Genomic DNA, 24,053 nt, shown 5'->3' on the forward strand with positions numbered 1-24,053 from the left:
TAATGTGTTATCAGTCAGATAATAAACAAATAAAACAGAACAAAATAGAAATGGAACCATTTTACAATTTAAATAATTACAACTACAAATTTGATATCTTTTGAAAAATAATACTTTTGGCGAAAATCATTATAGCAATAAGCAAAAAGATTCTAATTAATTTGTATTTTCAAGAGGTGCCCACTCGAATAAACAATTGTATGAAAATGATAAACAGCTGTTAACTTTTAGGGATGCCAACTTTTTCGGTTACTGCGAGTTTGCCAGCTGATAGCTTACCTAAACATCGACAAAGTCCGGCAACTCTCACTTAATGAATTTACTTTGTTTATTTGCAATTTTGTTTATTAAGTGTTGCGTGAAGATGTAATGATTTAGCATTCATAAACATACATATATGTACATATAACATAAACGAAAAATATTCTAGTCAGAATATTGATGTATGAAAATTGTTTTAGACAGAGCAGCTGTCGGTGCCTTGTCGATGTCTCCATGAAAATAGTTAATGGGTAGTGTATGTAATTTGTAGGAGAATAACATTAACTTTACCAATAAAATTTCGGTTTAAATTTGAAAACATCAATTGATTTCCCTGAGTTCTTAGTGTTGATTTGAAGCAGTTTCTTTATAGATTTTTTTGTTTGATTCATTTCTTCAAGTAAATTACTTTTACAATGGATCCCTTTAAAATTGAACCCTTCGATGATGATGAGCACGAGTGTTGTCGGGAGTTGAAGAGTTCAATGATTAATATGCAGTTTAAGTATTGATCAAACTATAACAAAATATTCTACAATGTAAATGTTATCAAATTTCTCTTACACTTCCAGGTGAATTGGAAAAAGGAATGAATGAAATGGAAAGTAAGTTTCATCACTATCATATTGTGATTATTTTTCAATATTTCCCTTCACGACAGATTCACTGAAAAAAGAATTAAAAGATCTGCAACGTAAGTCATGCATGTTAGGACCAATTATCAATACGATAAAGCGGTTTTTATTCCCTGTTATTTAGGTACTATTAATAAAGCAACTGAACAGATAACAGCATTAATTGACGTGAAAAATGTTGTGGAGCTAAGAAAAGTCTTTCCTCTACGAACCGAGGAGGATTTACGTAATATAGATATGAAAATTGCAGAATCACCAGGCAATTATGTAGGAAATTATTTGATATATAAAGAAATTTTTATAAAAAAAATTATATTTTCAATTTTAGCTACCGTTTTTTCAGAAGATTCTGATGCCGGAAGGCATCAAAAATATAGAGAAAATAAATTTTGCCGGAAGTGGTACGGAGAAGGCATTTGATAATTAAATAATAAATTAAAAATAATTTAAATAATATATTGTATGGTGAGCACAAATAATTTATCAGATATTTTTGTGTATTGGGTTTAACTTAAAATTTATACATTTTTAGAGGCTACTACCAGCAATGATGGCAATTTTAACGATTATAAGAAGAACATTCGAGCGACATTTGCAAGGGTTAAAAATCGAGTAAAATAAGACCAATTGCATTAGAAGAAAAATAAAATCCGAAAGAATGGGAGACAAGGTAATATAAATAGACACATTCAGGGGCTGTTCTTTAAAATGCCGGCGGGACAATTGGATAAATTACATTCATGCCAAGCCACAATTATCCATTTAGTACATTAAACTAATTCCTATAGTAGTAGACTGACTAGAAACATTTTGTGTTGAAATATAATAAAAACCTGTAATTTATTGAATCAAAAGGCTACGTTGTGTATTGAAACAACATTAGCTTTAAAAATAGAATTACAGGTAATATGTATGCTGGCTAATTTCAGTGGACGCACGTTTTTGCTGAATCTTTTTTTTAGGAAACCGTAAAGCACTTCATTTTGTTAAATAATAATTTTCTAATTTTTATATTTTAGTAAATTATGCAAAACACAACACATTTAAGCCGTTAATCTAAACGTTTCTTCTCTCGCTCTCACTGGGGCGTACTCGTCTCACTCACACTTTATTGTTACCAGTGTTGCCAACTTGGCTATTTTCTAGCCAGATTTGGCTATTTTGCATGACCTAAAACTAGAAACCACTCAATTTTGCTAGAGCCTGTTATGTTGGCTATTTCACAAAAAAAATTTGCTATTTTTTAGCTATTTTAAATTATTTGTAATATTTGACTATATTTATTTATTTAAAGTCGACTAAAAAAAAGTGGACCTTCAAATTTAATTTTCGGAAATCGTATATTGGCAATAGAGACGTTATTTGTGGCTATCGATATATACACACCACGTTTACCGCCCAGCGTGACCGAATTGTGTATTTTAATACTTAAATATTATTTACCCCTTTGTAGCTTTTGGGTACTTGGTATTTTCTCAACATCGTTTCGCGCTCGCAATGCTACCATCTCTAATTCAAATTCACTGATTATTGTGTTTGTGCGGTTGTTTCTTAAATTGTATAGACAAAAAGTTCGCGATGCTTAGTTGGAGGTTCCCCAACTTAAGGACTGTATTCCAAAAGATTTAACTAACAAATCAAAAGCATTTTGCAAATATTGCAAATGCACATTAAATGCAAAGTTGTGGGACTTGAAATCGCCCGTTGAAACTAAAAAAACACAGGCAAACCTTGAAGTACGGCGAGGTAACCAAACAATAGAGTTTCCCAAAACATCTACAGAGACATTCTCAAAGAAATCTCTGCTTGTTTGTGGCTCAACACTGTTCAATCAGTTCGGTTGACCACCTTAATAATTTGTGCGCGCAAATCTTTAAGGAACGCCAGATAAAAATTCATCGAACAATGTGCATGGCAGTTATAAAAAATGTGCTGTCGCCACATTTCCAGGAATGTCTGCAAAACGACATGCAAATTCAAAATTTAGCTTATTGATTGATGAATCGACAGATACAAGCTTTACAAAAATACTTGATGAGTTTACCGCATTTTTCTAATATATTGGTTCCGAGGAGGTGGAAATTGCGCAAGTTTTAAACATTTTGCTTATCGAGGAAGAACCATTAGATTTTTTACACTGAATGTACAAAAATATAAGATTTTGTTATTGAAAACTAACGGCTATTTTAATTTACTATTTTTTAAGAAATCTTGCTATTTTTGGCTATTTTTTTATGCTTTCACTGCTATAAACGACCACTAAGAGTTGGCAACACTGATTGTTACCGAGGAGACTCACTACTTCCTATATTTATATCATGATTCTCCACCTAAGTATTTTCATGCTCTATATTTCAAATGTATTTAATTAAAATGATACACCACTCAGAATTCGTTCTATTCGTGTTACCGAGCGATCATCGAAGCGCAATACTCGCAGTACGATGTAACCGAAGTAACATCGCAAAAGAGCATCACACAAATCCTCACGCTGCCGAATAAAACGATGTAACTCATCAACGCGGGTGTAAGAGGCTTTCAGTTAGTGTGAAAGTAAGTGAAGACTGACTACAGAAATGATCCTGTGAAGTATAGTCTTAAATTTTTGTTGCTTATTCAAATTTTGCTCATGGAGAACGCACCTAAACCACTTGCGAATTCTAAAAAATCAATCGCAAAAACTATTTAAATATTGCTTGACAAAAGCCAGTATTATTTTTATATGGACAGCCGGTATAGTTGGCAATTTAACATTCATTGTTTTATATGTATAATCACATTAACCCATTCTTTCAAATTTCAATTTAATTAAATTTGAAGGAATTAAAATAATATAATAAAGGTCCCACGTAATGATGAAATGTACTAATTTATTAATAACAAAAATGTGATTGCGATGCGGTTGATAAATTTAAAAAATCAACATACGCAACACAATCAGCTTATTTTTATTCATTCAATTAAATTATTTTTATTTGAATTTAAATTAAAAGCAAATAATGAAATTGTTTGGTATTTTTGTATTTTGTAAAATGGTGATTTTAGTGCTAAAATTGTACCGTGAAGTGTCGCTTTTCGAGGTCTGGCAACGCTGTTTTTATGACTGTGTCTGTTTACGTGCATTTTCTTTATAAAAATATGCACCAAAAAGTTGTGAGTTGAGAGAATTCGTTTCGAATTAAGTATCTCATAGTTAGTAATAATAAAGGTAAATAACCATAGTATGGATTATATGTACATTTCATAGTATATATTGTTTAAATTGACCTGCATATGATGCTGTCTCTGCATTGTGAATGTTTGTTTACATGTGAATAATTACTAAAAATCGGCGCCCGATTATTTGTATAATAATAATAATAATATAAGAACTAAACAAATTAGAATACGGTTTTTAGCAATTTCGAGATACACTGATTTTCCGTATTTTCTTAAACTTAACTTCAATTAAATTCCTTGGTAATTTTTCATTTCCTTCTACATAAATTTACGTATCTGCGATTATCTTTCTGTATTTAAAGTTTGTCAATTCGTCGTTTATGATCATTTTAGATATCTCATAGAAAATGGATATTTTCGACGAGGACGACGACAACCATGACTGCTCTATGGCTATGGAGAGCTCAATATTAGATATGCAAAGTAAGTAATGTCCACAAGATCACAAAGACAATGCACATACATAAATTTGTAATTATATTTTCCCTACCTACTCCTAGATAAACTGGCAAAGCGGATGGTTGAAATGCAAAGTAAGATTGCTTGTTTCTAACATATTTTATAAACACATATATTAATATTTTTCATACTGTCTAGATACAATGAATAAACAATTTAAGGAGTTGAACCGTAAGTCGAGTCAAGTTAACTAAATGAAATTTACAATATTTATATTTTGTTTAAATATCCTTATTTTTAGGCAGTCTGAACCTGGCAAATCGTCATATTGAAGCTTTGAATGATAAAAAAAAAACAAAGGAGCTAAAATGCAATTTTCCTTGTAAAACCGAAGAAGAATTGGCAGAAATAGACAAGAAAATTGCCGCGTCACCAGCAGCCTATGTATGCAAAAATTTATTTATTATCGTATACTTAATATCAGATACGTAGATGGCAATGATTTTTTTTGAATTCAGTTACCTATTTTTGAGGGAAAACTAATGCCGGAAGGAATCGTCAAAAATCTTGAAAAGATAATATCTCGAGATCTTGCTTTACAAATTAATTTTCGCGGAACCGCCAAGATGAAGCCGTTCGATAAATACATTCACCTAAATAAAGTAATGTATGGTAAGTATGAATTATTAATTATATTTAACTATTAAAATAAATTTTCTGTAAATATGTATATTTTCAGAGGCTACGACTACAATCGATCGAAATTTCAGTGATTACCAGAGGAACATGCGCACTGCATTTGCAAAGATCAAAAATCGTGCGTATAAATCGAATTCGATTAAAAGACAAAATCTAAAAAAGGCAAAAGCGTCAATAAAAAATGAATCTGACAATTAAACTATGTGTTTAAAATATTTCAATAATGGCCAAGAAATATCATTAAGAAAGCTAGTGTCGAGATATACAAGTAATTAAAAAGATGCCGAAGGGCTATATTATTATTATTACATTCAAAATACACCATACAGTACAAAATATGATAGATTGTTGACCAAACCCGCTAAAACGTATTAAATCATTTCTTAAATAACTTCTACAATTTTCAGGAAACATTTTTTCTCCAAAATTTTCAGGATTAATAAACATTGTAGTTGATTGTATTTATTTGGGGAAAATCGTGGCTAACTTTTCAAATTACGTTTGGAATTCGTGGCAAACATCTAAAACAAAGTTGATCTGCAAAAATAACAAGCAGTCGAAAAATTATAGCTCTTTCTCTCAGTCTCTGAGGTCTAGGTGCTCATTCGGCAGACATACAGACGGACATGGCTATGTCATGTAGCGGTTATAAAAATAAGTTATTAATCTATTTTTCCAATATATTATATTATTAGTTTGGATAATATTGCACTGTATTGGTTTTATTAAACATGGGTAATTGAGCACACTTTGTTGACTATCCTATCTATCGACTACCTATGTATATCTCATTCTCATCACTGATGAAATGATGATAAGTCATATCATCAATCATAGTCGAATACTATCTATTAAATAGTACTTGGTTTTTGCTTTTACATTCATACCAATACTTCTTAAATAAATTGGGATTTGAGCTAATATCGGTATATAAATTGAAATTTTTTTGTCACTATTTACCTTGTGTAATTCAAAAGTTGTGTTTTATGTGTCAAATTGCAAGAAACCAACGTTTACAAAAACGAAATGGAAGCCCAATCAGATTACTTTCTGATGTATTAGTTGCGATTAATTCCCTAAAGTCCAATACTTTAAATGGCTTCGAAAATGCGTGATTTAATTTTAGGCAATGCTTTAGCAAAAAGAAAGTTAACGAGGATCACCAGATAATTGCAAAACTCAGTATTTTTTGATTTACTCATACGCGAGCATTTTTATTCAATTCAACTCACTGAAAAAAAAAACACTGTGATGAGTAAAAATCAACCGATTTTGCGGAGCCTTCGGTTCAAAATTTCTCATTCAATTTAAGTCAGCGTTCAATTGTGTTCATGGTTGATAAAATCAAATATAACTATTTAGAATTATTGGGCCTAAAAAGACCCAAACTAACTTACAGCAAATGGAAACCTTTATTCAAATTTAGTTGAAAAAAATACTCGATATTTTTTTTACAGATGTTTCCTTATATGTCTTTACTTATATTCCTTTCGTTTTCAAATGTATTAATTAAAAATTGTACACCACTCAGAATTCGTTATATCCGTGTCAGTATTATTTTTATATGGACAGCCGGTATAGTTGGCAATTTAGCATTCATTGTTTTATATAATCGCATTAACCCATTCTTCAAATTTAAATTTAATTAAATTAGAAGAAATTAAAATAATATAATAAAGTTTTCTCGTAATTATGAAGTGTACTAATTTATTAATGACAATAATGTGATAGCGATGCGGTTTACAAATTAAAAAAAAAAAACAACATACGCAACACAATCAGCCTCTTTTTATTCATTCAATTAAATTATTTTTATTTGAATTTCAATTAAAAGCAAACAATGAAATTGTTTGGTATTTTTGTATTTTGATTTTAGTGCTAAAATTATACCGTGAAGTGTCGCTTTTCGAGGTCTGGCAACGCTGTTTTTATGAGTGTGTATGTTTACGTGCATTTTCTTTATAAAAACATGCACCAAAAAGGTGCGAGTTGAGATAATTTGTTTGAGCTTGTAAGATTAAGTTTCTCATAGTTTGTAATAATAAAGGTAAATAACCATAGGATTATATGTACATTTCATAGTATATATTGTTTAAATTGACCTGCATATGCATGTTTGTTTACATGTGAATAATTACCAAAAATCGGCGCCCTATTATTTGTATAATAATAATATAAGAACTAAACAAATTAGAATACGGTTTTTAGCAATTTCGAGATACACTGATTTTCCGTATTTTCTTAAACTTAACTTCAATTAAATTCCTTGGCAATTTTTCATTTCCTTCTACATAAATTTACATATCTGCGATTATCTTTCTGTATTTAAAGTTTGTCAATTCGTCGTTTATGATCATTTTAGATATCTCATAGAAAATGGATATTTTCGACGAGGACGACGACAATCATGATTGCTCTATGGCTGTGGAGAGCTCAATATTGGATATGCAAAGTAAGTAATGTCCATGAGATCACAAACACAATGCGCATAAATTTGTAACTATATTTTCCCTACCTACTCCTAGATAAACTGGCAAAACGTATGGTTGAAATGCAAAGTAAGATTGCTTGTTTCTAACATATTTTATAAACACATATATTAATATTTTTCATACTGTCTAGATACAATGAATAAACAATTTAAGGAGTTGCACCGTAAGTCGAGTCAAGTTAAAAATTTGACAAATTTACAATATTTATAGTTTGTTTAAATATCCTTATTTTTAGGCAGTCTGAACCTGACAAATCGTCATATTGAAGCTTTGAAAGATAAAAAAAAAACAAAGGAGCTAAAATGCAATTTTCCTTGTAAAACCGAAGAAGAATTGGCAGAAATAGACGAGAAAATTGCCGCGTCACCAGCAGCCTATGTATGCAAAAATTTATTTATTATCGTATACTATACTTAATATCAGATACGTAGATGGCAATGATATATTTTTGAATTCAGTTACCTATTTTTGAGGGAAAACTAATGCCGGAAGGAGTCGTCATAAATCTTGAAAAGATTGTATCTCGAGATCTTGCTTTACAAATTAATTTTCGCGGAACCTCCAATATGAAGCCGTTCGATAAATACATTCACCTAAATAAAGTAATGTATGGTAAGTATGAATTATTAATTTATTTAACTATTAAAATAAATTTTTTGTAAATATGTATATTTTCAGAGGCTACGACTACAATCGATCGAAATTTCAGTGATTACCAGAGGAACATGCGCACTGCATTTGCAAGGATCAAAAATCGTGCGCATAAATCAAACTCGCGACAAAATCTAAAAAAAAGAAAAGCGTCAATAAAAAATAAATCTGACAATTAAACTATGTGTTTAAAAAAATTTCAATAATGGCCAAGAAAAATGATTTCAAATTACGCAGTTAATCATTCAAGTGTAGTAAACAAGTAAGAAAGCTACAAATTAATTAATAGGGTTGCATGATATTTAAAAAATATTGTGATACATCGTTTTTCAAAAATATATTAAATTGATAAAAATATTTATCACCCAAGAATATCGATATATCAAGTATTTTTGATATTTAATTTTTATATATTTATTTTTTTTCATTAACCAAAATTTAACTCCAAAATTATATATATGTATAATAAATACATAATTATATTTTTTTGTGTATATCAACATATGCATCTGCATAAAAACATATATAATCCTGATTTTATTTCGCCTATTAAATCTCTTACACGGAATACACGAATTCCCCAGAAAAACACATGCCGATGCCTGTTTTTAAGGTGAGACAGTAAGTTTGACGAGTTGCCGCTCGTTTTGACAATTTTACTGCAAATGTTGCAGGTTGCAGAATGATTTTTAACTTCCGAAAAAAAACTTTTTGCCGCGCTCATCTTTAGGTCAAATCAAAGTGACCAATTAGGAAATATCAAAAATATATAAAAAAAAAAACCGCGATATATCAGGGGAAAAAATATCATGATATAAATATTTATTTTTATAAATATATTGATATATTATCAACAACCCTATTAATTAAAAATATGCCGAAGGCTTATTACATTCAAAATACACTATGCAGTACAAAATTCGACAGATTGTTGACCAAACCCGCAAAGCCGCACTGTAGCAGCAGTTTTTCATATAAAATCATTTCTTAAATAAGTTTTACAATTTTCAGGAAACATTTTTTTCCCTCAAAATTTTCAGGCCTAAAAAGACCCAAACTTACCGCAACCTTAATTTAGTTGAAAAAAATAACGATATAATTTTTTAAAGATTTCTCTTAATATGCCGATAATTTTTTCCTTTCATTTTTAAATGTATTTAATTAAAATGGTACACCACTCAGAATTCGTTCTATTCGTGTTACCGAGCGATCATCGAAGCGCAATACTCACAGTACGATGTAACCGAAGTAACATCGCAAAAGAGCATCACACAAATCCTCACGCTGCCGAATAAAACGATGTATCTCATCAACGCGGGTGTAAGAGGCTTTCAGTTAGTGTGAAAGTAAGTGAAGACTGACTACAGAAATGATCCTGTGAAGTATAGTCTTAAATTTTTGTTGCTCATTCAAAAGTTCCCCATAGCACATGCACCTGAACCGTTTGGGAATTCTAAGAACATGAACACGATAAAACAGTATTATTCTGACTTATATACATATGTATGTGATAGCCTCTTTCCACCTCTCGGTTTTCTTTGGTTTTCTTTGGTTTTTTCACGTTCAGGCCGAATGTTACGTTCGCCCCATGTAAAAACCCATAAGAAAAAAACGTCGGTTTTTCTACGTTCGCGAGCTACGTAGAAATAGAACGCACTTTTTGGGTAATTATGCGATATTTTGATCGATATGACAACGAAAAAGAGCTCACCACTAACAAAACAGCTGACATTAAAGTGCGCCAAGGTATGAAAATAGAAAAATAAAAATTTTATTTTGCTTTTTAAAGCAAATTTTTTATATTTTAGATGAGCCAAAAAACTCGAAAGCCGTCAATATCGTGGAGTGGCATCCACAAGGCTATGTTGTTCGAGTTATGGGAGGAGAAATGTAGTGCCTTTTTTGGCCAATCCACAAAGGCGCTCCACAAGGATGCCAAACTCCTCCCTATTAATTCGAAAATTATCTTCAAAAAAATGATTCGTTGTTTCCAGGAACATCGCGCTCCTAAAAACACCCATGCCGTTGCTAAAAAGTAAATGTATTTATGTAAATATTACATTGCTGCCAGCAATGGCCTATACTCTATACTTCGCTAATTTTCCCTCCACTTCGTTAAAATCCTCATAAAAATTCTGCAATTTAATAAAATTTTCCATTTTCAAATGCGCGTGCTGTTTTTTTGAAATGTTCGCCAACTCGTGTTTACATTTGAACAGCTGATATTTCAGAGCGGCCATATTGAGAAATTTACCGTTGCCCATATTTTTCGGTTCGTGCAGATGGAAACCCCGAAACGGGACTTTAAAAAACGTAGAAAAACTGAGTGAGGTGGAAAGAGGCTATAAATGTTTCATCATAGCAGTCAGCTATTAACAATACGAAATTTCTAGTGACAATAAGCTGTTTGTGTTGTATGTTTTCCTTCCTTATTGTATTATTAATTAATTAATTAATTAATTAAGACTCTTTATAGCTTTATAAATTAATAGCCATAAATTAGGAGGTGTGGCCAATTTTTACAGAAAAATAATAAATATTGCACGTTGGAGTATTTAATTTAGCTTTTGTCCAATGTCAAGTTTAGTATTTTTTAGTCTATTTTCAAATGAGTTGCCACCTAGTGAAAATATGATGTTTTGACTAAAGACAAAGTGCACACCACGGCATGAAAATGTCATATGTGATAGATGGCATCCTTTGCTTGCTGTGGTAATGAAGAGTTTCAGCTGCTGAAATATTGGCTGACCGAGCACAGCTGAGAGAAAGATGTGTCTGCAGTTTTCTTAATCAACAATTTTTCGTATATGTAGTTTTGTAAATTTATCTGCTGTTGTTTATTTCCTGAGTGTTATGCAGTTTTGTGTGATTGATTGAAAAGGTAATAATAATGGAAATATGTATGTACATATATCATACAGTCGTGGAAAAAGTCTTGTCTATTTAAATCAAAAGTATTTGCTATTGCTAGCAATAAGTATATATTCATTTATGTATGTTTAGTTAAAGTAATATTGACGATATATTGTGTCTTAATCTAGATATATTGTTTGCCAACTGCTTCACTTATAACAAATTGAAAATGGATCCCCTAGACACGGATCGTGAATGCTGTCGCGCGATGAAGAGAAAAATGTTGAACACACAAAGTAAGTTCTTCATAAATTGAAATAACAACAATCATACAATTAAATTCGCACTATTTTGTTATAGACGACCTGGAAAAGCGAATGAGAGAAATGGATGGTAAGTTTTTTCTATCCATGGGATAAAATACATTTGCTAATTTTTATTCCCAATTCTATACATATAGATTCTATGAAAAGACAAATGATGGATCTGCAACGTAAGCCAAACGATAAAATATAAACATGAAATATTGATAATTGTTAATATTTTGATCTGTTCTAGGTAAAATTAATAAGGTAAACGAAAGTCTTATGTCATTATTGGATTATAAAAATACAAAACATCGAAAAACCATGTTTCCTCTCCAAACCGAAGACGATGTATGTGAAATGGACAGAAAAGTTGCAGAATCACCGAGTGAATTTGTAAGTATTAAAGTGATCTTTATACTTAAAGATATCAAAAATAAATTTTACATTTTAGGTGGACATATTCAGAAGAATGCTAATGCCAGAAGGCCTTACTAAAAATCTTGAAAGAGTCTTAAGTTCAGAGCTTCTAATGAAATTCAATTTTACCGGGACGGTAAAGATGATGGCTTTCGACAAATTTGTCCACCTTAATAATGCTATGTATGGTAAGAAAGAACAATTCGACATTATTTAGATAAGAAATAAATCAATATAAATCATATCATTTTAGAAGCTATCAAAGAAGATGATCTCAGTTTCGTTGAATATACGAAGGAAGTTCGAGTGGCCTTCTTCAAAATCAAAAATCGTTTATATAAATCTCGACAAAGACATAGAACCGAACAATATGATAATTAATTAAAAATGTACTTTTAAAACAAAAGTAAAAACCTATTAAATTATTTGACATTTAACTGGTGAATAACAAATTTTTAATATTAGTGAATTCTATTGTCTATGCAAGTTTCGACTGGCTCATGCAATAATTCTCTATTAAATGGGTATTATAAGAATGAAAAAATAAAACTTTCTAATAAATTAAAAAAAATTTTATTCAAAGAGTGTGTTAAATAAGTTTCTGAACCATTTTCTTTATTATCAACAATATAAAATAAAAAAAAAAATTGTAAAATATGAAGAAAAAGTATAGCAACATAGTCTGTGGTCTTCAATGGTTTGAGTTGAGGCTATGTAAGACTATCTTAAACTCTGCTTATGATACTTATTTTTACAAAATATAATAACCGATGGGGACATTTCTAAAGTGTATTAGGCGAGACTACGAAGTAAACTGTCCTTAACACGATGAATGAAATTCTGTTTATATGAATCAGGGGTAACTATTTTGCTTTTTTTTTATATTGATATTTTGACAATTATAAAATACTTAAAATGGATTTAATTACAATTTTTGAAAAACAATAAAAATTGAATTAAAATAAACTATAATTTGTTTATTAATATTTTATTTAGTTATTTTCAAATAGTAGTTAATGTGTTTTCAAATAGTAGTTAATGTGTTTCTGTTTAATGAATACCTTCATCGGTTAATATATTTAATTTTTTGAAGTCAACTATGGAACAGTATACAACAACATTAACGGTTAAATTTAAAAATGATATAATAATAATTTTAAAGACCTTTATTATTAATTTGAAGACTCTCAATTAGAAATTAAGTGAACTTAAATGGTTATTGAGTCAATGCACATGCATTTGTACAGAAAATTTGTTTGTCTTAATTTTTGCATTTTACTGCAGAGATCCCTCGTCAAGTGGCTCGAATTTGCAAGCTTTTGTAATTTTCATTTAAATTTAGATCAAAGACACTGAAGTTAATGACGTATAAGCGTTGAGCAAACACAACACAGGCAGAAGCAAGCACATCCCCTATAGAGACTCTCACATGTTGTGACAATTTAAAGGGGCTGAAAGTGAGATTTGCTGAGAGATTCGATGAGGTTTTATTCGAACAGTCGCCCAGTCGGTTTCAGAGTGAATGCGCACTGACCTTAAAATCCATATTTAGCCATGACTCGACATAGAAAGGGAAAGGAGAAACTCAAAGGATGTGCGGTCCAATGGGTTCAGCTATTGATTTCTAGGATTCGGTTTAGAATTTAATCGAAATAACTATGAATAAATATGTGAATATGTAAATATGTGTTTGAGTCAAGTGCAGCTTGGAATTGAAGTTGCCTAATAACTTAAAACCCCAAGCAGCTTTAATAGCCATAATTCGTCTGGGCCAACTTCGTTCACCTTCCCCCCCCCCCCCCCACAATGACGTTGGCGTTGGTTGCCAAACAGAAACTGAACCTCAAATCCCCGTAGTCAAAAGGAGTGCCATGCTATGGCTTGTTGTGTTTGTTGTTGTTGTTGTTGGTTTTATAGTAGTACTATTGACATTATTGATGGAAATTCTTTTGTGTGTTACGAACACAACAACAACCACAACAAGGGAAAGAAAGTTCTGTTGCGTGTGTGGAACTTGATGATACTCTAAGAATGAACCAAGAGCATATTCTTTGTCTGGTATTAATCTTAATTATCCTTAGTACTAATAATCATTATTAAAATTAATCAGTTGTGATATAGTGGCAAAGTTAAAGTCTTAAATGTCTTAAAATATAACAACACTACATTTTTTTTTCATTTCAGTTCTTTAAAGAATTGTAAACTGAGTGCAAAACCAAGGTGCACCTTGCAATTGATTATACCCTGTAGTCGCCATGGGCAATTGTAGGCAGTGTCTATGTTAAGGCTAAGCGACTTGTCGGCTGTTTACTCTTTTCTTAAGCAGCAAATGAAAGCCCAACGTGTCGTCGTGTATGAGGACAGGTGCATATTAATGTATGTGTGTGCGTATATATTTGTATGTTTGCCTCCGTTTTCGTTTTGGCGTCCGTCTGTTTCAAATGCAAGCCCAGGCTCTCGAGGGGCAGCCAGACTCAGCGACTCATCGCCAACCGAAGAAATAGAAGTAGAAGTAGAAAAAGAAGATGAAGAAGAAGCAGCAGCAGCAGAACGAAAGACGTGAAGTGCGTGCCCCAGCCAAACAGTTATGCAAATCATGAAAGACCCGTACTCTCCCCCATGGTTTCCCCTTCTATTACTCTAGCTGCTCTCTCTCTCTTTCTCTCTCTCCAACTGCATCTTGGTCTTCGCTTGCACTTGCACTGCATGCGCCAGGCTAAAGCTTTTTGGTGTCTGTCTGCTTGTCTGCCTGCAAGTGTGCGTGCTTGTGGATGTGTGTGTATGTTTGTACGTCTGTGTGTATTTAGCGCCTAATACCCAAGTTTATGTCGCTTAATTATAGCCTTTAAGCAGCCGCTGTTTAACATGCTAATCGCTCGAGAGCTCATGTCTCTCCCACTTCATCTCCGCCTCTCGTACCCGCCCCTCCTACTCCTTTCTCTTTCTCTATCGTCGTGCCTCACTCCCCTGCTTTAGCTAATAACATCAACAAGCGGCTGTATCAAATGACCAACTTTAACTTTAAGACGACAGCCGCCAATCGTGGCTCTAATGAAGCACATGGCTCTTAACTGTTGGGTCTACGGTTTTGGGTGGCTCTTCTGGAAATTCTAGTAGCTTGGGAGCGGAAATCCGCCAATACGATACGAATACGAGCCACTTGCGAAAGTTTCGATGGCCTTTTAAGGAGACAACTAACTACATACTTCAATCTAGTATTCCTCCAATAAATGCTTTATGACTTGACTTATTTATGCAAATTACCGCCACACTATATATAATCAATTATGGTCAGAATATGTTAAGTAATTTATGCTAACTAGGCATGGGCGTAACTGCGTTCCATTGTTCCAACTGAGACCCACCATAGAAGTAGTTTCGGTAAGCTGCTTGTTTGCGGCCAAATTAGCGAACACAGATCTGAGATCTGCTTTTAATGATGCCAAAATGACTTTGAGCACGGCCGATTAATTTGCCATAAAAGCTGAGCTTTTATTGCCTGTTTTGTTTTGGCCAAGAACAATTTTACCAACCCAAGCGTCAATTAAATTATGATAAATGCGAACGGACAATCAACGAATTCTTAAACGTACAAATGGAAAACTAGGGTGTTAAATAGTCAACATTAAAAAAGTAGTTCGCGAAAATCAATTTGATTTACATGAATATCGATTAAAAAAAAAACAATTTAGGATACATCGTCAATTGTCCAAAGAAATAAAAGTCTATTGTCATTTAAATTGAACTTGAACTGCAAACATGTAAAATAGAAAAAGCAATTCTTATTGTTATTTATTTATTTTTTCATTATTTACCACCACCGCGTAAAGTTAAATTGAAATTTTCTTATTTTCCAATTTGATTCGATTTGTCACTAAAAATGTTGGCAAACATTGACAGAACAGCTTAAATAATAGTAAATATTGTTGTTCCATAATTTTGGGCAAATAGAAAAAAAATCTAAAAAAAAAGCATATAGTAAAAAAAAAGCCAGAATTCCCGCTGCCCGCTGTTTGCAATTTTTCAAGCAAATGGCATTTGAAAAAAGCCAGTTTTGACGGGAAAAAAGCGACTCTTGCAACACTGTGACAGATGGGTGGAAAAAATTTATATGCAGCCGTACAGCCTGTAGCGAGCTGATTGCTATGACACGCTGATTGCTATTTTCCAATTTGAATCTCACTCAATTTAACATTGCACTCCAAGCGGATTTATATCAGGCAGCTTTTGGTGTGCCACCACTGACACTTGTTGAGCGCGCTGAGTTAAAAATAATATTTGCACTCAGTGATTGAGCGCAAGCCGGTTTCTCTCAGAGAGCAACATGTTAAGTTAACAGCGCGCCGTGCGGTTAACAGTTGGTTGGTTAAATCTATTTTAAAACCATTAAATATGCACTTAATTTGAGTGTTTTTGAATGTGTTAATTGCTTGTAGTGTAATTTTATGTATTTTGACTATGCTAAATTTTTAATATGCTGACAACTTCTATAAATTCTAATTTATTGCCATCCAGTTGTCTTTGTATCTGTAAGCATTTAAGCTTTTATTGCAACTACAACAAAAAGAAATGAGCAATCGGTGAGCTAGATCAGTTTAAAGTGCGTCAGTTTAATCAAATAACTTCAATTATCATTAACAGACAGACAGTGTGAGGGGGAGTCTGCATCGAAGCGCCTGCAGTATTGCTTTGGCTCTCAAATGCTGCTCGGCGGGCAAACTCACTCGCTCTGTTGGCGCGTTCGTGCACTCGATTTATTCCAGCAGTGAACGTCGAGGAAGTCGGTTGTGTCGCGCACGCTAAGTTTACGTTCTCTTTCCGCTTCTGCTTCAATTTCGTGTTTGTGTTTTGTTTGGCTTTTGTTTAGCCAGCCTGCTTTTTATGTGGTATGGGTACTACGCCAGAGCCAAGCTCTAATTCAAAGACGTGCGCGGGGCTCTTACTGCTTGCCTATGTGTGTGTGCGTCTGTGTGTGAGTGTGTTTGTGTACTTTTCAACAAGTGTTTCACAGAGTGCGAAACAAATAAAGAAGCATCGCAGCAAGAAGCAACAAATAACAACAACGGTCGCCACAGAAGGGAACAAGACATAAGAAAGAGAGACACGAACAAATTGCGAGACACAACAATTCGCTCTGGTCGGGCTCTTGTTCTTATCAGCAACTATAACAATTACAAAGCCATCAGCAAATAAATGAATTACGCTTATAAAAATAACTTTTTATGCAGTCTATTTGAACTATTTTCTTTATGAGTTTTTTTTTCGGTTCCGATAAGTTTGCAATTGAAGAAGTAAATACAAAGCTGAGACAAAAAATGAAACAAACGCACATGTTAGTGAATGTGAAAATAAATGTGGAATTAAAACCGTAAACGAGTGCAAATAACAACAGTTCTCAGTTGTGCATGTGTGCGTGTGTGTAACATGATCAACAAGAATGCGCATATGGAAAAGGCCGTGGAAGGGGGGAGGGCAAAGGGAACCTGTCCACCAACTGAGCTTTGATTGATTTGGGATTGCGTGTTTTATGTGAAATTCAAAACTTCAACTAAACGCCCTAATGTCAAGGTTTTTTTTGTTGTCTTTTTAGTGGGGAGGGGGGATTTCTGTTTTCAGACTTGACCTCCATTGGGGAATTACTTAAATTCACTTCTGTGCGCGTATTGATTACTTGGAATTACTGTAACCACTTTGTAGGTCTTTAAATTCAAGTTAATTTATAGTTTGCCAATTATTATCATAATAATAAAATGTGTCTGTCCGTTGCGTTGTTTAAACGGTTTTTCATGTTTTCTCTTTATATGTTTGTTGAAACCCAATCAAATCATTTAAAAGAAAAGCTTTTTCCTGTTTTTTACGCTGTTAAAAAATAATGAACTAAGTGCCCAGCTCGATAGTCTTCCTTACTATCGATTAATGGCAGTGCCTAATCGAAGCTATTACAAATTTCAGCAAGTGCTAATGACAAACAGCAGCAACAACAACACAACAAGACATTATAAAGATATCTGACCCATAAAACCAACGAATACGTACAAAACGTGATGTAAAAACAAAAAACATAAACCAACAAATTCAAGTGAAAAAGAAAAACCAAAATAAAAAAATTATAGAAATAAATTTGGCAACGGCAAAAAACAACTTACGAATTTTCACAACAACTTGGAAGTTTGTAACGGATTTTCAAGACACTTTGCACAAATGATTATTGCAAAGTTTTCGCATTGCTAGGCAAGAGTTTTGCAGCAGCGGACAGTTCCATTCTATGTGCCACTTGGAAAACTGGTGAGTTCCCTGGAATATTACTGATATACTTTAAGACTGGGTAGAAATATCATTGTGACTTCCTGAGTGCTTGTGAATCAGAATTATTATTACTTTTGTTTGTTTTACTATAAAAGGAAATCACTCGAGAAAGATGATTATGTTCGAATGATAATAAATGAATGTAAAATATATAAATAAATATAGCTCTTAGAGAAGTTTGAATTCATCAGTTTGGATTATTTGAAAAAGCTGCTTAAATGCTCTTAGAAGAAATGAATGAAAAATATATAAATAAATATAGCTTTTAGAGAAGTTGGGATTCATCAGTTTGGATTATTTGAAAAAGTTGCTGAAATTCTTTTAGAAGTTCACTTGCACATGATTATGTTGAAATTATAATAAATGAATGTAAAGTATATAAATAAATATAGATCTTAGAGAAATTTGATGAACTGAACTGAACTGATGAACAGTTTGGATTATTTGAAAAGTTGCTTAAATGCTCTTAGAAGTTCACTTGTTCGAATGATAATAAATGAATGTAAAATATATAAATATAAATATAGCTCTTAGAGAAGTTTGGATTCATCAGTTTGGATTATTTGAAAAGATGTTTAAATGCTCTTAGAAATTCACTTGTTCGAATGATAAAAAATAAATGCAAAATATATAAATAAATATAGCTCTTAGAAAAGTTTGGATTCATAAGTTTGGATTATTTGAAAAGTTGCTTGAATCCAAAATATATAAATAAATATAGCTCTTAGAGAAGTTGAGATTCATCAGTTTGAAAATTTGCTTAAATGCTCTTAGAAGTTCACTTGCAGCTGTCGATCCGTGGACTAAAACCACAATTGAAACTGACTCCAAGTGTGTTTGGGTTGAACAACCCAAAAAAAAAATAAAACTAAAGAGAAAAAAATAACACAACAGCAACAGCAACCGTAATCGCAACCGCAACCGAAAGCGAGTGGTAAAATGAAAAAAGTTGATCTATGTGTGTGTGTGTGTGTGTACGTTGGTTGCTCTAGCAATAACTGTTGCCGGTGCCAGCCAGGCACATGAACTTCACAATCGGTCCGCCGAGATCTAATGTCATTAAATTCGCACAAGGTTAGACATAGAGACCTGAGATCAGCTACTGAATACTGCCCCCATCCGTTCGAATAGAGCGACAAAAACTTTTCATTTTAAATGTGTGTGTTAGTGTTTGTGTGTGTGTGTGTGTGTGTCTGACACCTGTCTTTGCCATTGCCGTCAGAGTCAATTTGAAATCAGTGACGATGTAGGTATGTAGTTAATTTATTTACACACATAGCCAGAAGTCGATCGTTAAAATGAACTTGATTTGCAACAAGAAGTGCTCGATATTCTGCTTATTCATCAGCATTTGGGGCCTCATTCAGCTGCTGGTGATGGGCGTGTGCTGCTCCTTCAACGCCCTCGCCTTTGTCACCCACCTGCCGTTGGCGGAGAACTACGATAATCTGCAGGAATTTCGCAGTGACTCCGATCGTCTCTACAAGGATGTTGCTCTACGCTTCTATGCCACAGCCGCTTTATACGGCGTGTTTGCCACGCTTTCGCTGCTCTGCATACGTATGAAGAAGCGGCAGATGATAAGGGAAAAGAATGCAGAGATTCGTCGCAGTCATCTTGTTTGAAAATTGCTATTTCAATTTATACTGTTCTGTACATAAATACGCGACTAGTCCAATATTGCATAAATAATACTAACTAAACGAACTAACTAACAAATGGTTTATTTATTTATTTACCAACTGTTGTAGATATCTACATATTGAGTTAGTTGGCACATTATTTAAAAAATAACGCACTCTTAACTAATCAAATTGCAACTTGAATTGCTGCATTTCAAATTCGTTGCTGCAGTTGGTACATTTTTACCTATCACACATTAGTATAGACATAATCTGATTCACTTAGTACAAATAAATAAAAAGGTACATATCGAATTCATTGGTATAATCTTAAGAAAAGCACATTATCACTAAGCGAACTTTCACATGTATTTGCCACTTGGTACTTTTATATAGAAATAGGTACTTTTGGTACATATTGGTACTGTACTCAAATGAATCATACACTTAGTACAATCAACTCAGCACTTGGTACATATTGTCATTGAATTCATTGGTACAATTGCTTAAATAGTACATTAGAACATTTTTCTGCTGTTCCATTTTGTACAACTTTAGCACTTGTTTCATTGATAACTAAATGTACCGAAATGGTAATTTAGTACAATATGTGTACAATATACAATAACGCATTAACTTTAATGGAAATACCATGTACCATAGTTGGTAAATTTGAATGTAGTACTAAGAATAGCAAATTGAAATGGGTACATTTTTAATATATATGATTTCTGTTTATGTTTAATCTATTACAACATTTATCAAAATTTGTTGGTTCGCCACAAATCGAACTAATGAGTTTGCTGCATCACTTGAACCACTTTGTGCAGCTCTCGAATAGATTTATGCATAAATCTTACATATGTATTTTGTAGATCACCTCCATGTCCACCTCCCCTTGCCCTCAAGGCAATGTTTCGGCACTCATAATTCTGATCAAGTTATTTTCACCTACCCACACCCACACCCACACTCCAATACACTTAGACACACGCCCACACACACACACACACACACACACACACACACTCAGTTGTAGAACGTAGAGATAGAAATGCAACGGGGAACAAGTTTGTTGACCGCATTCTCAATGTTTGTTGTCGCTGTTGTTGTTGCTGTTGTTGTTGTCTTGTTGTAGACTGCAACTGACGTGATTAGCTTCTCTTTAGCTTCTTTATCTACTTTAACTACTACGAACTACTTTTTACTGTTGTTGTTATTGTTATTGTTATTGTTGTCGCTGTTGCTGTCCATCGCAGCTTTTATTATGCATTCGTCTCAACTCAACAATTTTGACAAGTTTCTTCTTCTGCTTGCTGTTGTTTTTTCTTGTTGTTGTTGCTTCCAGCGCACGTGACACCTTTTTTTCTTTTTTTTGGTTTTTTGGTTGTAGATTTGTTCTTTAGGCGTCATAAATTTCCATGAAATTTTTGATGTGCTCTAACATGCTAATGCGCTGTGACTTCTTTGACTCACTCCTCTGAGTCTGAGTCTGCGTCTGAATCTGAGTGTGGGTCTAGACTCTAGACTGTCTCTGCGTCTCCCTCTGCCCTCTGTATCTGCCTCTGCGTTTGGTGTCTTCTGCTTTTTGGCGTAAGTGTCTTCAAAGATAAGAGCCACCATGTACATGTTAACCGTTGTGTAAATTATTGTACACGATTCTCTAGTTGTTGTTTGCCTCTTATCACACGAAATGGATTCGATGCTTACCGAGTATTATACTGATTTACACATGCCTGCTTTGGGTCAAATTTAAGCTAAAAATCTACAAGATGTTTTCTTGCTTTTCTTTTCACAGAAGTTGCTTTATTTCAATTGTGGGTCGTTCGTGCTTAAATGCGGGTGAATACAATACAATTAAAATAAAGCAACTTTACATACAGCGTTCTTTTAAAGACTGGAAGCGTTAAAGGATCTGTTAGTTATTTTCTTTTATATACATAGATGACTTTATTTATAAACTCGCTACCCAAAAGACTATAAGGGAATTCTATCTTTATGCCAACGGGAAATATCTTCATTACTTTGTTTGATAATCTGGTATATTTTGTATTCTATGGTACATTTTAAATGATGCAGTATATCGGTATACTAAATAGTGTTCGGCATATTTTGGTATATTTATGGAATACTAATTTTATCGATAATAGCGATATTTAACTGTTTCGCTTTTATTGAAAATGTGTGTTGGGTATATACCAAATATAGCTTTCGGTATATTTTAGTATTTTTATGGTATACTAATTTTATTCATAATAACGATATTTAACTGTTTCGCTTTTATTGAAAATGTGTGTTGGGTATATACCAATATAGCTTTCGGTATATTTTAGTATATTTATGGTATACTTATTTGATCGATTATATCGAATTTTAACTGTTTCGCGTTTATTGAAAAAGTGTATTATGTATATACTGAATATAGCTTTCGGTATATTTTAGTATATTTATGGTATACTAATTTTTATCGATTATATCGTTTTTTAACTGTTCTGCTTCTATTGAAAAGTCCCTCACTCAACTGCAGCTTTTTTATTCGTTATTTTTTTTGTTCTACATATTGGAAATGTGGGCGAATTACATACATCACACATTGTAAACCTGTAAACGCGAAAAGATCAGTTTTTTGTTTTGTATTAGTTGAAATATATTTAGGTACCAGGCTTTTTATACTTTTCAAGAATAGTTGCAAATCTTCTTTGATTGTAGAACCCTTATAAAAAAAGTGAGATTTCGTTGAGTTCTATAGTTTCTTGCAGTTTGCTCAATACATTTTCGCCAAGTGTTGGATATTTGTCCAACAGCTTGTCAACACAATAGATTAGAAAGTCGCTACGAAAGTTGAGAACTGAAAATAGAGAAAATTGAGAATAGAACTGAATTGAATCGAGTTGAATTGCATTGAATCGTAGCAGCTTTTGGGAAAATGATTTATTGTCGGTTCGGACAATGATATTTTGAACAGTCACACTTTGAACGATAAGCAATTAAATTTTACGCTCACCAATCATAAGAAGAGACAGAAGAGGCAGCAAGCATGTCCAGACTTTTGATGGCCACTCCAACGCGGCTGTCTCGCGATAGTAAGTATACGCCACGTTGTACCATCAACCAGGGATGCATCGCTCATTTCCGATTGCAGTTCGTGGCAGTTGCTTTAATGGCTTGGTCTATATCACACGACAACTGGCGGCCAAGGCACCGACGAGCAAGGCCACTTCGGCGTCCAAATGCAATCTCTCGGAGAAGCCTCAGCCAAAGTGGGGCTACTTTCCCAGCGGTGGCACCCATGCCATCTTCAGTGATCTGCCCAAGCCCGAGGGCGATTTCATGCAGCATTGGCATGCCAAGAACAGCAAGTACAATTTGGTGTTGCTGAGCGGCATCTTGGCCGTTGTGGGCAGCATCGCCTTGGGCATCAGCTTGGGCAGGCCAATGCTGAATGCCACTGTGCCCGAGTATCCCTACACCGAGGATGAGATGGAGGAGTTCCAGCGCGAGGAGGAGCGTCGCCAGCAGGAGAAAGAGGAGCGCGAGCAGCGCCAGAAGGACCTCAAGGATGCCAAGGAGCTGAAGGTGCGACGTCGCAAGGCCAAGGAGGCGATGGCACGTGAGGTGGAACTCATGCAGAAGGACATCGACGAAGGTGTCTCCGATGGCGAACTGGCCGAGCTGGTGCAGCTCACACAGGAGCGCGAGGAATTCGAGAGCTGGGAGCGCGAGGAGCTGAAGCGTATCGAGGAGCAGGAAAAGGAGCGCAACAAGATCAAAATGGAGCGAGAAAAGCAGCAGAAGGAAAAGGAGGCGCAGCAAGCCAAGCAGCGAAAGTAGTACAAGAGGAAAGGGTTCAAGGCATACACCTAATTAAAAAAGAACAAATAACACTTTAATTCTCATTTTACACTTTGAAGCTTGCAACACCAGCAGCAAAAAAAAAATGGCATTAACGTGACGCACAACAAAAGTTAAACACAACAAATCGCAGATTAGAAAATACAAGTACAAAACAAAGAATAACTACAGGGATATAGAAAAGATTTGCAAACACTGATGGACTGACAAATTATTTACACTGTTCCAAGTTTTAAGCAAATAAAAATGCAAAATGTTGCTGTTGATAAAATAAAACTCGCAACGGTTTGGACACAGACTGGGAATAATCTATAAATGCGCTGTAGAATCATTTAATTG

General features: G+C 33.6%; 6 protein-coding genes, 1 long non-coding RNA gene and 2 other non-coding genes across 13 annotated transcripts in view; 7 read left to right on the top strand and 2 right to left on the bottom strand.

The window, feature by feature from the left end:
• Positions 1-367: 367 nt before the first annotated feature.
• LOC117571248 (uncharacterized) lies at positions 368-1,723 on the top strand. The gene is made up of 5 exons (XR_004572437.2): positions 368-517; positions 834-955; positions 1,021-1,163; positions 1,225-1,361; positions 1,429-1,723. It is a non-coding gene; the product is annotated as an uncharacterized LOC117571248 (long non-coding RNA).
• A 1,553-nt stretch (positions 1,724-3,276) lies between these two features.
• LOC117572871 (small nucleolar RNA U3) lies at positions 3,277-3,495 on the bottom strand. Its single transcript, XR_004572604.1, has one exon. It is a non-coding gene; the product is annotated as a small nucleolar RNA U3 (small nucleolar RNA).
• Positions 3,496-3,960: 465 nt separating this feature from the next.
• On the top strand, positions 3,961-5,488 carry LOC117570851 (uncharacterized). Of its 2 annotated transcripts, none has more exons than XR_007954936.1 (7): positions 3,961-4,104; positions 4,449-4,538; positions 4,616-4,648; positions 4,713-4,745; positions 4,816-4,958; positions 5,007-5,186; positions 5,254-5,488. XR_007954936.1 is itself a non-coding variant. In XM_034252731.2 (7 exons), the coding sequence occupies exons 2-7, from the start codon at positions 4,463-4,465 to the stop codon at positions 5,409-5,411; spliced, it is 597 nt and encodes a 198-aa protein (XP_034108622.1). In that variant the 5' UTR covers positions 3,964-4,104; positions 4,449-4,462; the 3' UTR covers positions 5,412-5,466. The 2 variants fall into 2 exon arrangements, 1 of the variants encoding a protein (XP_034108622.1); XM_034252731.2 differs by having other exon boundaries at positions 3,964-4,104; positions 5,033-5,186; positions 5,254-5,466.
• Positions 5,489-7,143: 1,655 nt separating this feature from the next.
• On the top strand, positions 7,144-8,581 carry LOC117570853 (uncharacterized). The gene is made up of 7 exons (XM_034252732.2): positions 7,144-7,260; positions 7,576-7,665; positions 7,739-7,771; positions 7,836-7,868; positions 7,941-8,083; positions 8,164-8,317; positions 8,384-8,581. Exons 2-7 carry the CDS (start codon positions 7,590-7,592, stop codon positions 8,533-8,535), a joined length of 591 nt encoding a protein of 196 aa, XP_034108623.1. The 5' UTR covers positions 7,144-7,260; positions 7,576-7,589; the 3' UTR covers positions 8,536-8,581.
• Positions 8,582-9,529: 948 nt separating this feature from the next.
• LOC117572870 (small nucleolar RNA U3) lies at positions 9,530-9,748 on the bottom strand. Its single transcript, XR_004572603.1, has one exon. It is a non-coding gene; the product is annotated as a small nucleolar RNA U3 (small nucleolar RNA).
• A 1,283-nt stretch (positions 9,749-11,031) lies between these two features.
• LOC117568428 (uncharacterized) lies at positions 11,032-12,371 on the top strand. Of its 3 annotated transcripts, none has more exons than XM_052003951.1 (7): positions 11,032-11,068; positions 11,398-11,505; positions 11,570-11,602; positions 11,670-11,702; positions 11,768-11,910; positions 11,969-12,122; positions 12,188-12,371. In XM_052003951.1, the coding sequence occupies exons 1-7, from the start codon at positions 11,047-11,049 to the stop codon at positions 12,313-12,315; spliced, it is 621 nt and encodes a 206-aa protein (XP_051859911.1). In that variant the 5' UTR covers positions 11,032-11,046; the 3' UTR covers positions 12,316-12,371. The 3 variants fall into 3 exon arrangements, with proteins under 3 accessions (XP_051859911.1, XP_034104976.1, XP_051859912.1); XM_034249085.2 differs by lacking the exon at positions 11,032-11,068 and adding an exon at positions 11,075-11,237; XM_052003952.1 differs by lacking the exon at positions 11,032-11,068 and adding an exon at positions 11,241-11,256.
• A 4,309-nt stretch (positions 12,372-16,680) lies between these two features.
• Positions 16,681-24,053, top strand: part of LOC117572127 (box A-binding factor) — a 51,469-nt gene continuing 44,096 nt past the window's right edge. The window contains exons 1-2 of one of the 2 annotated variants that reach the window (XM_034254755.2): positions 16,681-16,820; positions 17,887-18,219. The gene's annotated coding sequence lies outside the window, so the exon portion shown is untranslated. The remainder of the gene's footprint in view (positions 16,821-17,886; positions 18,220-24,053) is intronic. The other variant, XM_034254759.2, reaches the window with a different exon arrangement.
• LOC117572134 (ribonuclease kappa) lies at positions 19,445-19,942 on the top strand. Its single transcript, XM_034254767.2, has one exon. It carries the CDS (start codon positions 19,539-19,541, stop codon positions 19,863-19,865), a length of 327 nt encoding a protein of 108 aa, XP_034110658.1. The 5' UTR covers positions 19,445-19,538; the 3' UTR covers positions 19,866-19,942.
• On the top strand, positions 22,771-23,841 carry LOC117572133 (protein enabled homolog). Its single transcript, XM_034254766.2, has 2 exons — positions 22,771-22,945; positions 23,005-23,841. Exons 1-2 carry the CDS (start codon positions 22,900-22,902, stop codon positions 23,691-23,693), a joined length of 735 nt encoding a protein of 244 aa, XP_034110657.1. The 5' UTR covers positions 22,771-22,899; the 3' UTR covers positions 23,694-23,841.

The sequence above is a fragment of the Drosophila albomicans genome, chromosome 3 (genome assembly GCF_009650485.2).
Source record: "Drosophila albomicans strain 15112-1751.03 chromosome 3, ASM965048v2, whole genome shotgun sequence".
Taxonomy (NCBI): Eukaryota; Metazoa; Arthropoda; class Insecta; order Diptera; family Drosophilidae; genus Drosophila; species Drosophila albomicans.